This window comes from Perca flavescens, chromosome 1, assembly GCF_004354835.1.
Source record: "Perca flavescens isolate YP-PL-M2 chromosome 1, PFLA_1.0, whole genome shotgun sequence".
Classification (NCBI taxonomy): domain Eukaryota; kingdom Metazoa; phylum Chordata; class Actinopteri; order Perciformes; family Percidae; genus Perca; species Perca flavescens.
In genome coordinates, this window is record NC_041331.1 from 34,810,744 (window position 1) to 34,824,697 (window position 13,954).

The following is a 13,954-nucleotide window of genomic DNA, read 5'->3' on the forward strand; positions in this document are numbered from 1 at the left end:
AGTAATTCATAGGTTAGTGAACATTTAATTTTTTTTATTATTTCTTTCAAGTCTCAATTTTCCTAATGTGTTTTAATTGTAATAAAATGAATGGAACTTTAAAATAATTTCAGTTTTTCATTGGAATATATTTAAGGACATATCCACCTGGATTCCTCGTTTTTTATAAGCTACTGTTGGCCATATGATTGCCAGAGATATTTGACTATTTTCCTATGACAAAGCCAATTTCCGATCCGTTGAAAGCAGGTAAGTTATAGTCAAGTCATCTTTATTTATACAGCACATTTAAAACAACATTAAATTGATCCAAAGTGCTTTACAGTCGAGGCAGATGGCTTGGTCCGCCTCAATACAAAAAAATAAATAAATGTAGCCTAACTTAGCCTATTAATAATGCACAACAGTAACTTTTACTGTTTACAATGAAAATAGGCCTAGATCAAACAGGATTGTTGCTCTTTTATTCACTGCGGCGAGGCAGCGAGGATGACGGGAAAAGTGGCAGAGGGAAGAGGTGAAAGGTCGGTCAGACTATCTGAATGGAAAGAAAGTGGGAAAAAAAATTATGCCCAATTTCGCTCTTCTCAAAAGTGTTTTCTCGAAACACAAGAGAAGAACACGGCCAGCAGAGAGCGTTTACAAAACTGACCGCGATAAACTGAATCACAGTAGCCTTTTAAGAGATGCACATGTTGACGAGAGAAGCATGAAGACATTTTCAAGAGAAATGTTGCTAGGTAATGTTATAACGCCACTTGCCTCTTGCTTTGTTACTGTGTTTACTGGGTGAAAGTATGCGGTTTATGACGTAAAATGTTAATTGCTGGATATACTGTATTTTGATAATATAACGATATAGTTATTTAAAACACTCAAAAAAATGCACTCAAACTAAATGCTAACGTTAGTTATTTTGCTACTTAGCTCGATAAAACGTATGTATGCTAGACCCCGTTGTCTTCGTCTATCTATAATATTAGCTAGGCTACAGTTGTTTTGGTGTAGGCCTATGCTAGGTAATGGTAATATCAACAAAACAATTATAGTTGTAGTAATTGCAGTTGCTTTACACGATGAAAAGGTTTTTTTTTTTTTACTGTGGTTTTGATGTAACAAAGCCCACTTTGTGAAGGTAAAGACCAGTGACACAAGCCCTTGTCACTGTGCTGTCACTAGACATTTTGTCTTAACGTTAGCTGGATTAATAATGATGGCTGGATTCCACTTATGTCATTCTATAATTATCGCTTGCTGAATGGCATGGATAGCCATACTTAAATGAAATAATTAGGGTTATTACTCACACCTGTGCTGTTTCTGCTATGACAAGTCAAAACATCTTTTGTGCAAATTCCTAAATTCAGTATACAGTGTAGTTATCTGACTAATTGATTAATACAGGTCTTTGACAACATGGTGAATGACATACAGGAACCTGCGGTTTGAATGCTGTTCACAGGAGAGTTTGTCAGTCAGACAACATGAGACTAGCATACTTTTTTTTTTATCTTGACTTTCCACGGGAGACTTTGGCAACTTTTGTGACACTTGAGGAAATTAATGCCAGACCCACTTTCCTTTCAACCCAGTGTTCACCTCCCGTTAGTACTCTGTTAGAGTATTAATTTCCACTTCTTTGCCTGGTTTCAATTTATTAACCTACCTGACAAATTGTCTTCACAATTTTGGGCCTTCAGATTTAATAGATGTATGATGTAATATACAGCATTTATATAATGGATTTGAAAACACTGTCATAACAACATCCCTCTGCTGTCAAGGGTTTTGATGGGTAGACCTTTCATGAAGCATTGGAAGTGTTTCCCCATAGTTACAAAGGTATGCCATCATGCTGAAAGAGTGACAGTAAAGTAAGATTATAACTTTCTAACATCTGCCTCTCTGATCCTTTCTTCCTTTTGTAGTAGTTTTTGTACACCCTTCATAGCAATTTAATATGTTTTGCCGGAGAGGATGAGGCAATAACAATGCAATCTCTTTTTTGTTGTCACCCCTCCAGTATGGCAGAGTATTCCTTCTAATCTTTTGGAACTGCTCTGCAGATATTCTTGATAGGCCTGAGGTGACATTCCTAGTGGGGTTTTGATCAAGCCATTAGCCCTTTAGGTGGCAATGAATGTAAAGATTCTTAGCCTTCATTCATTATGACAATACTTTTCCTGAAATGTTAATGCTTAAGGCCCAATTGTTTCTCCAGTAATCACAGAATCATCAGGAAGTTACCAATATGTAACTGCTTTATGTTCCTCTTTAACATTAGATCTAAAACCATTGTTGTTATGCAATATTTCCAAAAAACTGTCACAAACCAAACAAAATAATTGGTTTCTCGTGTAATAATAGTGTGATATAGTTTAGAAAATTGTATGCCATATTGTACTGTATTTTTTTTTGACAATGCTTTTTGACTTGTAGTCAAGCATCCTATTTCAGTTGTAGTGAAAACTATCTGATATACATAGTTATCATATCATTTGTGATCATTTCACCACACAGGCCTTGGCTTTTTAAGACCATGCTGTAATGACACATTTCATTCTTGGGAATTATAGCCCTGTATTTATTATGCTATAGAGTGTATAACTAATTACTGGCAGTTACTATACTACTACAGCTTAACATGATGGAAAGATGTTCACATTTTATTGTATTTTATAGTCAAATGCTGTACACACGTCACCCAACATACGTCATCCAAATATGTTGCTGGTAACATTCCTCTGGAAGATTTAAGGGCAAATTGACGCTTTACAAATACTGACAGTCTTTGACTGAGCTTGCAGAGTGCTGGCTAAGCAGTTATTTTAGTACACTTTCTCTACCCAGCATGGCAGGCATGCTTTTCTTTTGCCTTAACTAAACCAACATCCCACTTGTTTTCAGCCAAGCAACTTCCTATAGGTTCTCTGACAGCGTTGGCACACAAACGAGTAGGCTACAACGGAGGAGGAGAAGGAGGTGGAGTAGGAGGCAGGCAGAAGAGGTGGAAACAGTAGAAAGGAGCTTTTAAAGCAAGCTAAGCCACCAACTGCTACTGCACATTTTTTCTCTTATCTTAATAAGTAATGAGGCTGCCACAGGCTGACAATGAAGTATTTTGAAAATAGTTCTAATGTATGGCTTTGAAAGGAGTGGTTGGGCATTGATGTATGGCACAAACAGGCTTGGAAACAAGTGAAATATTAATGGGCTGTTTCCCAGGCGTTAATGTGGGATTTACCTGATTGCTTTGGTGAGAGACCGGCCGGGATGAGGTTGGTGGGGCAGCAGGACAAGGATATGACTGAGGGACTAGACTTTGGGAGTGGAGTGATGTGAAGGTGTGGATTGGCTTTCAATTATCAGATTTAATACAGCCAGCCACCATATGTATTAACATTGATCATCGAGCCAACTCATTGCCGCAGGACTAATTGGCAAGTCAAGAACACTTACAAGAGGCAAATATCAAACCAAACAAACTGAAGCCTTTCTCTACAATTGTAGGATTGTTAAAATTTAACAAAGCAGGCAGCTGTTTTTCTAATATTTCTATTCATAAAGACAACTAATTCAACTTCTATTTATTAACTCTTGCAACAGGAATGAACGCAACCATCCATCTCTTTTCTTGTTGCTAATTAATCACCTGAGACTATTGGAGTAACACTTCGTCAAACCAGCCTATCATATCTGGATACACCACAAGGGAGCAGCAGTGTTAAAGGAAGAGGGCTCAGCAGGTTGTTTAAACACATCACATCATAGAGTCTGTTTCTGTTTTTGTGGCAATTTTCCAATGTGATAGACATGCAGTGAAAACAAACGTTCACAGTTGTAAGTGAAAAGTTAGAACAAGTATATAAATTTTTTTTTAATGTGCCTCCCTTTGCCTTAAATAAAAATCCTCATAACTGAAAGTTTTTTGGAATATATTTTATATTGTGTTACCAACAGTAAAGGAATAGCAGGAAGGCCAACTGTTCAAATAGTGTGGTAATAAGTGCTTTACCCAGGAGATGAGGCCTAAAACAACACTGACACACAGAATTAAAAAGTTCCGTTTGAGAGCGGCAGTGGCATCCCAGAATGCTTGGAAATGCCATTCAAGCCCTGAGAAGGTCAATAGTTAGAATAACTTTCGTTAGAGGAAAAGGAAAAAATTGGCTGCACTGTCACAAATTGCTTCCAGATTCTTTCTTTTTTTCTCGGAGCAAGTTATTACCAAAATTGAGTGCAGGCACTGACACCATTTTAACAGAATCATACATTTCTCTTTGAAGTGTAGAATGAGTGGGCACTCTCCTAAATCTGAAACATGGCCCTCTTTCTTGTCAAGTCTCCCGCCTCCTATTTGTTGCATGTGGAATCAGTGCTCCTCTGGCATTTTATTGGACATGAGGTTAAGGAATAATTTTGAATGATGGAAAATTGCCCAATATTTCAAGCAAATGGCCTAGTTTTCCTTCTGTACTTGTCTGTGGTTCCTGCATATGTTGCTAAGATGAATTATGTTTTGTTTTTGTTACTATGTAGAAAGCCTATTCAGTACGTCACCATTTTAGTGATTCATTTACATCAGTTGTGACATTTCCTTATTTAATTGACCTCAACAGTGGTTGCCATGTTATATACACAGTATATCATGAGGCATGCTCATCCTGTGCTTTCCTGGAAAGCTGGAGGGTTGCTACTTCTGTCCTATACTTTTTTCAACCTGAAGATCTTGATGTTGTAGTTTTGACCAATATATGGATATCGTAATACTAAATTCCAATGTTATTTTGGTAACTGTGGACACAAGCACTCTTTTGGACATTTAATTTGACCAAGGAAACAAGCCTTAAACCTGTTTTCATACAGCAACAGACAACATTTGTTCTCCTTCGTTTCACCAAAAAGTAGTTCCATTATGCAAAAGTTAATCAGGGTAGTACTTGTAATGCTAAACTCAAAATTGCTCCTTTTTTATAGTGTGGTTATAATTTAAACTGTATTAAAGCCATCTGAGCTTTACATTTTCTTGGCACATAGGGCACACAGGCTACTCGTGCTGACCATTCATGTTTACAGTCGCTACAATAACAGTGATTAGTACAACGCTACGATAAACTTACAGGTAAATTTGCCATACTACGGACTACATCACGCAGGTTGTAAAGAAACCAAACAGAACTTCTTAAAATCGGGTGCAAGGGCCTCCACTGTTGTAAATCACTTACAGATTAGCTTCCTTGTGATGTTTCACAGTGTTTGGTGCTTTGGATATTGGCTCTCCAAACAGGTTCTATCACTCAGGTTTAAGTTCTCCGTTTAGAACCCAAAGTGCTTCAATTGTACAATAGATAGCTCTTTTACGTTGGGATTGTTCTCTTTTTGAAGGGAAGTGTAATGTGGGGTGTTAAGTAAGCCCTTCCCAAAACTAGTGCTATTGCTTTCAGCTAGTCTGAGAAAGACGTATGGTGGCAATTGCTGTGACAGGGTGACTTTTCTCATCTTCTGTCAATCATTGTCTCCTGCACAGAAAAAGCCTGTACCTCACAGCTTTAATGAGGCCTCACAATGTGAGTCTTCATTTTACCTTTGAAAAAAAAATCCTCAATTACAGTGAACTTCTATTTCATTGGCTGATCAAACACCCTTAGTCACTATAATATCCTGTCTGAAGGCCATATTTGCCACACTCAGGCTCTCCTCCCTTTTTCACTCCTCTTGAACAGAGTACCACTGCTGCTTGAAATGAAAAGCAAATATTAATATTCGCTGGTGTTACTCTGGAAGGTAAAATATGGGAGGCCCAGGGAGGCGTTATACATTCCCCATTTAATGAATTTCACTTTTTTTCTGTAGTCTGTAGATTTAAACAGCAAATGGGTTGCTAATGCTAAATGGTAAAAGCAACCCTCTCTATAATATGTACAGTTAACCATTTAAAAACCATTATACCAATTGATATAATCCTTTTAGAGGTTTGATAGTGAATAAACAGCAGTATCTTAAATAGTCTTTAAAGGTTTTTGGTTGTTGCATAATTGAGGTTTTCTGGGTATCACACAGCCAAGTCCTTGAGTTTATGAACCAATGATAAGAATAACTCTAAATTATGCAATTAAAATTTAGAATTCACATATGGTAATGCTGGATATAAATTCCTGTTAACATGTGTTTTGGTTTGCAGTGATTGTATTGAGGGAGGAGTCTAAAGTAGTGGGTAACTGGCTGAGAAGTAGTTCTGGGGAGGTACAAGAGGGTTATGTTTGGATGTCACATGTTTATGAGTTAGCTAACAATATATAAATCGGACAACCAGCGGATTAGCCAAACTGTTTTGTTGTTTTACCGGGGATCACTTAACCTCTGGTTAGCTGGGCATATATCTGGCCTCAGTTGAGCTAGCAAACACACATAGTCTCCACATTGTTCTTCCTCCATCTACTTAGCTACCCTGCAACGCTGCAATTTATTTAATTATCAACAAAAGTCCTGTGCAGTATCTTTTTCAATGTTTCAGAGAACCAATCCAATTTGCATTAACTCCAGTGCAAAATCTATATATAAGCAGTTTATCTCCAATCTTTTGTTGAACAAAGAGACACAATAATTTATCGCAGTTAGTAGCTGTGAGTTTTCGGGGCTGTTTTTGTTCTATTAATGCAATTTTATTTGACCAAAGATGGACAACTTTGTACAATGATTAAGAACAGTTGCTTAAAGCTACAATCCCAAACACTGAAAGCTGGTTAGTATTGAAGGGTCTTTATGAGAAGAAGGGAGAGCATGCTCTGTAATTTCAGTCCGATGGATGGCTTTCACACCAGTGCTCGCGCATTAGGAGACCAATTACTGCATGGGGAGATGAAAGAGACTTAGTAAATATGAAATAGGTCGTCTGAGGTGACATTAATAGAGTTAACCAAGGGACGGGGTGAGATCAAAGGGGCCTCAACCATATTAACCAATCTGTCTGTGTCTGCGCACACAACAGCTGATCGAAGATAATGGCCGTGTGTGTCATCAAAACACAATGACCACTATCGTGTGTGTGTGTGTGTGTGTGTGTGTGTGTGTGTGTGTGTGTGTGTGAGCGAGCGTGGGTGCTGGTGCGTTTGTTTTACTTTGACTCATCCTTATCTAGATTCCTGCTGAAGAAATAGAAAATGCGCTGCATACATTGGGCCTCTATAGGAAAGATGTCTGTTGTTTTCTGCTCCTTACCTGGTGAATCTGTTGACACACCAGCATTGAGTACAGATGGAAACAGATCCTTACCATGCTTTTGTGGTGGAAGGGGGTAGACAGTAGAGGTTGTGAGTGGATGGCCTTTAATTACATTCATTGTAGCATTGTACCTCCCCCCCCCCCTCCCCTCCACCCTCATGCTCCTGACAGCACCTTTTGAAATATGGCACTTTTGCTTGTTGGCTTTCTTCAGCTTTTCCGTCCAGATTTAAAAGCATATTGGTGTTTATGCACAGAGAGCTATAATGATCCATCATACCATGCGGACGAGGGGGCTGAGTCCTCTGCTCCACATAAATAAGCGGCAATTTGGCCATCTGCTTGGATTCTTTCTGTCTCCCTGGAGACCCCCATCTGCCTTTACATTATCAATTACAGTTCTGCCATGCTGCTACCCCCCACTCCTCCACCACCATAGCCTTAGCAGCAACCCCCCACATAAGACCACTTTTATCACTAACACCCCCATCCTCCAATACGCAGCAGAAGCCCTTGCACTTCTTTACCTATCACTACCCATTACCAAATATTTATCTAATTTTGTCGCTATCTTGTTATATATGACTCGCTGATCATGTGTTTTCACATAATTCTGTTTAGACAGTACAGTGTTTTGACTGCTTTGACCTGGTTGATGGACACGCGCTACCACCCCACCTACTTCCGGAAATGTAAAACTTTAAAGTTTCTTAAAAGTTTCTTCGACTTACTTTTTGAAATCCACATGAACCACTCTTCACATCGGCATGAATTACATTGTGAGAGAGTTATTTAAAACCAAATGATGTCACTTTTAAAGCTGGTTCACCTGTGCACTCCCGTTATTTCCTTCTTCCAAAACAGTGGTGAAAAACAGCAGGAGCAAATGCCAGGAAATCAGAGCACACACGGCCAAATTGCCTCCCTAGTTACCATACAACTGGTTGCTGAAAAGCAATGTAGCATTTAAAAAGTTATTTTTAAATGGAGTCCGTTGCAGTGCTCACTCCACATAAAATACACCAGGGGTACATTACATCATACAGCAAACTTCACAGAGACACATGCGGGCAAAACACCATCACCGATCGGTTTTAACCAAATATTCTCTAATCCAGCTCAGCTAAACACACAAAAACACAGAATCCATCAGCGTGTTAGCGTGTCGTTAACTACTAAGCCTGTCAACTGTTAGGCTACCGACAACGCTCTCTTCAACTGACTTTAACAGTTTAGACTGTCTTTCTGTTATTACAGACATATACAGAATTATTTTAAAATGTATGTTTGCCCCAAGTATGACCTACAAACAGCATATTTTGTATTTTAGGAAATAGCAAGAGGAATTTACCATAAAACACCTTAAAAGAATCCAACCTACAGAGAGGAAATAACAACAGGAAATGCTGAAAAGAAATGTGTTTTTTGTGTGATATTGTTTTACTACCACAGGATTTTTACAGGAGTAAAGTACAGAAGCTGTTTAGTCGTTGAACTTACAGACTGCAATATATAGTCAGCTGTCTGCAGCATGCCTTCCATCCTTATACTGTCCCATACACTGAATGTTGTAGCATGTGTTTTCAAATCTGCATTGCTGTATTTCTACTCATCGTTTGTGATTCTTTCTACCTGCAGTGTGGCACTCTGTACCTTGGATGATTGGGTGAGTTTGCTCCACAGTGTGAATGTGAGGAGACACCAGCTCGAGGATGAGAAGCCCCCTTGTTCTGCGGTTTCCAGGAAAAGCGGTGAGGTTCTCAAGGGACCAGGTATGTGTGGGAAGAGGACCCTTGTCAAGAACATGGCGCCTCATTAATATGGAGACAGGTGCTCTTTTGATGAGTTCATAAGCAGTTCACCAGCAGCCTGGAAGTAGTGCACTTTACAAGGCTGTTCAAAGATCTTTGACATCTGAGGAGAGCCAGTGAAGCCAATAATCCTACTTTCAGAATGTGAGTCTTTCCTCTGAGATCAATCCCAGATCGAAACATCAAATAGAACTGCTGCTTTTCTCTTTTTAAACCCCCCTCCTCCCCTTACAAAAATCACTTACTAGATGGTATTAGACAAGCTAGCAAAAGTGTCATTACCGCTGGGAAGAGGGGATGGATAGATTTCCGTCAAATTGTGGAATATTTTCCACCAATTTAAGCCTATAGTTAAGAGTGCAGCATTATTGATAAGACTGAGCTCTGGGTCCAGCGCTGTACCCAAGGGCCCAGAGAGAAGCAATCCACAGAAGTGGGCTTTCATGTTCATCTATGTACAAGAGCAAAGCGAGGATTAAGTCTGGGCCTTTCATCCACAAAGCGGGTGGAGTATTTTAATTTTTTTTTACTTTTTTACTCACCCCTAGGGAAGGCCCTGTGCTGGGCTGGAGCCATTTCAGGAGTGCCACTGCACTATCGCCTCTGGCAGGTCTGACGATCCCCCACACTGTCCTTTGCCTGACTGAGACGAGTGTGGGAAAATATCTGCCACTTATAGACATGTTGGCAGTTAGTTACAACTCAGCAGTAAACACCTTTTTGTCTTTTTTTGATTTACAATATGTTGTATAAATCCAAATATGCTTGAGGTCATACTTATGGGGTTATAGCTTCCAGAGTAAGAGCACAAGTTGTCTTGCCTGATCAGAGTGAACTGTTGTCTTTAAGCACTGACAGGAAATCAGGTTAATTATTTCTAGCCTCCCTTTTAATTTGAAAGGATGTTTTATTTTGATGACAGACCGGTCAATCTGTTTGTATTGATGCTGTCATTTCTGGAGGCAAGAATGCACCCAAGTTAAATTGTAGATATGTTGGGAATCATGTTTCATCCGTCTCTAAGGTTTATAAGTAGATTACCTTTTGTAATTCGTTTTGTTACACCAGTCAATAAGCGTCCAATGCAAATGTGGTTCATTTGTATTTGAATTGATGTCCTGTCCCCATTAACTTATGCCTCTAATGCATTCTGGTACATTAGTAAATAGACCTGCCGGATTAATCATTAGTTCATTGGGATCATTTGCTTTCCTCGTGCTTAATCGAATCTCTGACATTGGTAATAAGGGCAGACTTCACCTGCCTCCCTGGATACTCAAAAACAAGGAAGAGTAATTTCAAGGGAATGTTTATTTGTTTCAGTTGTGCACTATGTTTTTATTTAAAAAAAATGGCTGTCTGTCAGACAACCATGAACACAAAAATGTATCAGTATTTTTTATGTTTCTCTTAGCGATAAAGTTTAGTGCTAGTTTAATTGACATTTAGAATTCAACCTGTTTCACTTATTTCAATGCACCTCTCGCTCCCTGTTATCTTCCTATCTCACATTGACCCTGATAATTAATGGCTTTTATGTCTTGAGAATAAAACCTCTAAATAGGCTCCTTGAACATAATTTATTTAGTGCTAATTAATTGAAACATACCTGGATTGAATTCAACATGGCTAAGGTTGATGTGTCTCCTTATAAGAAGCCTCCTTGTCTAATGTAAAGCCTGCATGACCGCCCTCTATGCACCTTTTTACAGCATGACAGATTTAAATAATCATTAATGGATAAAAAGATCTTATATAACATGACATATATAAGTATATTTATACTTCTGGCTGCTTTAACCCCTGCTGGTCATTTAGCTATGGTAACTCTAGGGTTCAACAATAAGGACATTTACTGTCTTAATATAAATAATTTTGATGCTGTGGACATGGATTGCTATGGTTGTAGAGTTACAACGCATCATTGGCCTGTGTTTTAGTGTTTGTGGCCTTGCAACAGGGAGATGTCATCACCCCTTGAATCAGCACCACCAGAGATGATACATGGGTCATTGCATATCTAGAAGGCAGTGTTGCGAAAAAATACGCACAATATATGCCGTGGCTTGTGCTGGAATCGCAGAGAATAACCTCCAGTGAGTTGTTATGAATATATTTAGGATAACACAATTGCAGGTGATCTTTTTCAAGCAGTCTACAATGTTAGCAGGAGTGATTCATTTTTCATGTTAGGTATCAGAATTTAATGCATTGCAATACATGCTTAGTGGCTGTTTTGAGTTTTGAGATGTGCCTTGAATAAATAGGATTGAGACCCATTCTGTGTGGGGGACATGACCGGGAATACCAAGTGTGCCAGTTTCCAAGTGAGTAACTGTATTAATGTGACGTAGGCTGCTCCTGTTATAAAAGTCATATGCAAAATACTGTATAGACACTTAGCCCAGGTATATTAGAAAAAAGTCTGCTCTTCTAAAAGCAGATTTCTCTTTGCATTCTTCCACTGTGCAAGGACTCACTCATCAGCTAAGACGTGTGGATTTACAGCAGCAGCAGCCGTTATGCCCTGTGTGGTATCCCATCCAAACAAAGAAGCCCATTGTAAATGTGCCCTTAACCCATAACCCAGCGCTTGTGTGTTCCTTTTGTTTTCCAACCATCCCCAAAATATATCCATCTCCTTAATGTTTTTTTTTTTTTTTTTTTTTTTTCCCGGGCGGATAACATGGTTCAGAATATAGCAACACCAGGCTAGGAGGATCATAGATGGAGTCAGGCCACACAGGCCCTTAAAAAGCAAGATTAATAACCCTGTGCAGATGATCTCATAGTTAAGTGTTTTCTGTTGTATTTACACATCCGCCAGGGCTGTCAGGCTTCTGCTCGTCTCTGAGAAATGGAACCGGCACATCCTGACACTAATGCATCACTGAAAATATTTGAAATGAATAAAGCTCATGCTTTCCAGCAACAGAGATAGACATTACAAACACTCCATTTGACATTGACACAATGGCGCCTGTGCTCAATGCAAATACTGTTATTCTCCCCCAACCAACCAACCATTCTCCTTTTGATGGAGGAGTCACACAGGGGAAAATCTCCCAAACTCAATGCAAACTAATGAGACATATTAATGACATTAGACACTTAATTCAATGCATGTATAATTCATAATACTTGATTGCCCGGTTTTGAAGGAGTATATTTTGTGAGAAAAATGATCCTATTAAGCCAGGTTTAATCCAAATCTAAATTGTCAAAACACACAGCTCTTATTGCATCTCACACTAGTAATTGCCATAAGCATTTTAGAATGATTATTCACTGTCTGGGAATGAACTTTCATTCATGATTTGAAAATAGGAATTTCACTGTAACACCTTTCCTCAAATGATTCTTTATTTTCACATAACTAAGGGGGGATATTAGCTGAATCAATTTTCAAGCTAAATATATCCATACAAAGAAATTCATCTGAAATATCAACTTAATCTCTTTTTCCTCATCTCCATCTGTCTCTTTCTGTCTGTCTAGCCAGAATTATGCTATAGTGAGTTTCTGGTCTTCTTAAATCTTTGATAATGCCGCCATGGAGGACAGTAATATAGCCAATCGGCAACGTTTCCTGTGGTGTAGTTCACAACACAGTATATTAAGACAATAACACTTAGAAACTACTCACTGTCACATCATTATACATGGCCATTGAGCAGCTCTTTTATTTATAGTTAGTTGCCATTTTATTTAAGGCATTTTGCCTTTTGGAAGGGGAAGAATACATACAACTTTTTTTAACTGCTGTAATATTAAAATGACACTTACTACAACCATTACATTTGCGATTCCCCTCTATTCCACCCCTCTAAACAAAAACCCTTTCCCCTTTTAGCTTCCTTATTCTGCTCGCATCTTGTTATTGGACCATGGGAGAATTAACTCACCTTAAGCCCTCACCAGAGGGCATTAATCTTGCAGATTTACACCACTTTTATGTTATTTGATAATCAATTTATCATCAAAGCTAAAACTGCATGGGAACAGGAAATGGGTGTTTTTTTTGTGTTACAGTAGGTAAGGATTCCCTAGCGTAACACCATGGCAGGACCACTTGGAGAGTTGAACTCTTAAATAATTATGAATGCATATTTGTACTGGTATTATTGATAATGAAGTATTTTACTTAGTGTGTGAATCAGGTCTGCATAATATCATCATGAGATAAAAGGTTATCAAAAAATATAGCCAGAATAGGTTTGACTTGGGTAATTCAGGGTTAAATTGGCTATTTACAAGCAGTTTCTTTGTCTTTATATGATACTTGATATTACTTACAGTTTATGGGCGCAGAAATGATCCATGAGAATACACAGAAAAACCCTGCTGTTATAATCAGTAGAGCATTTGCTTTAATTCGCCTTATCTCTCTTACACACACAATTTATTTGAGTGTTTGATGTGTAAATAAACATTATGTTGTCATTTATAGCATGCTTGTTTTCATTTCAAAGCCACAGTTGTGAATTGTGATGTTGACACAATGGCTCAGTGTTTAGCATTGTCCGAACAACAACTGAGTTTGCATTTGTGCTCTGCTTTTGTTGGCATATCCCTCCCATGAGGGTCCTCCAGTTGCTCCAGTTTCTTCTTACAGTTCAAATTGCCCACAGATATGTCTGTGCTAACCTTGTGATGGATTGTTGACCCGTCAAAGGAAGTTTCATCCCTTCTCTAACCCCCATCCTGTACCCATTGTGCTTAAAAAAAATATTACTATGCCACTGGCAAAGAGAGAAGCGTGGGTTAAGTGGAGGTGCATGAAGGGATAGTGGTGGCGCAAAGGTGGCTGAGTGGTTGTATTGTTGAACAGCTGTAAAAATGTGACCCCTTTTCCATTTTCCTTCAATAATAACACAAGTCATGGAAGCTTTTATCTGACTTCATGGCTAGATGACACAAAA

General features: G+C 38.7%; 1 protein-coding gene across 1 annotated transcript in view; it reads left to right on the forward strand.

Moving 5' to 3' along the window:
* The first annotated feature begins 385 nt into the window (after positions 1-385).
* Positions 386-13,954, forward strand: part of sall1a (spalt-like transcription factor 1a) — a 188,709-nt gene continuing 175,140 nt past the window's right edge. The window contains 2 exon segments of the mRNA XM_028581758.1: positions 386-524; positions 8,860-8,993. Coding sequence (XP_028437559.1) covers positions 490-524; positions 8,860-8,993 — 169 coding nt within the window. The 5' untranslated portion in view covers positions 386-489.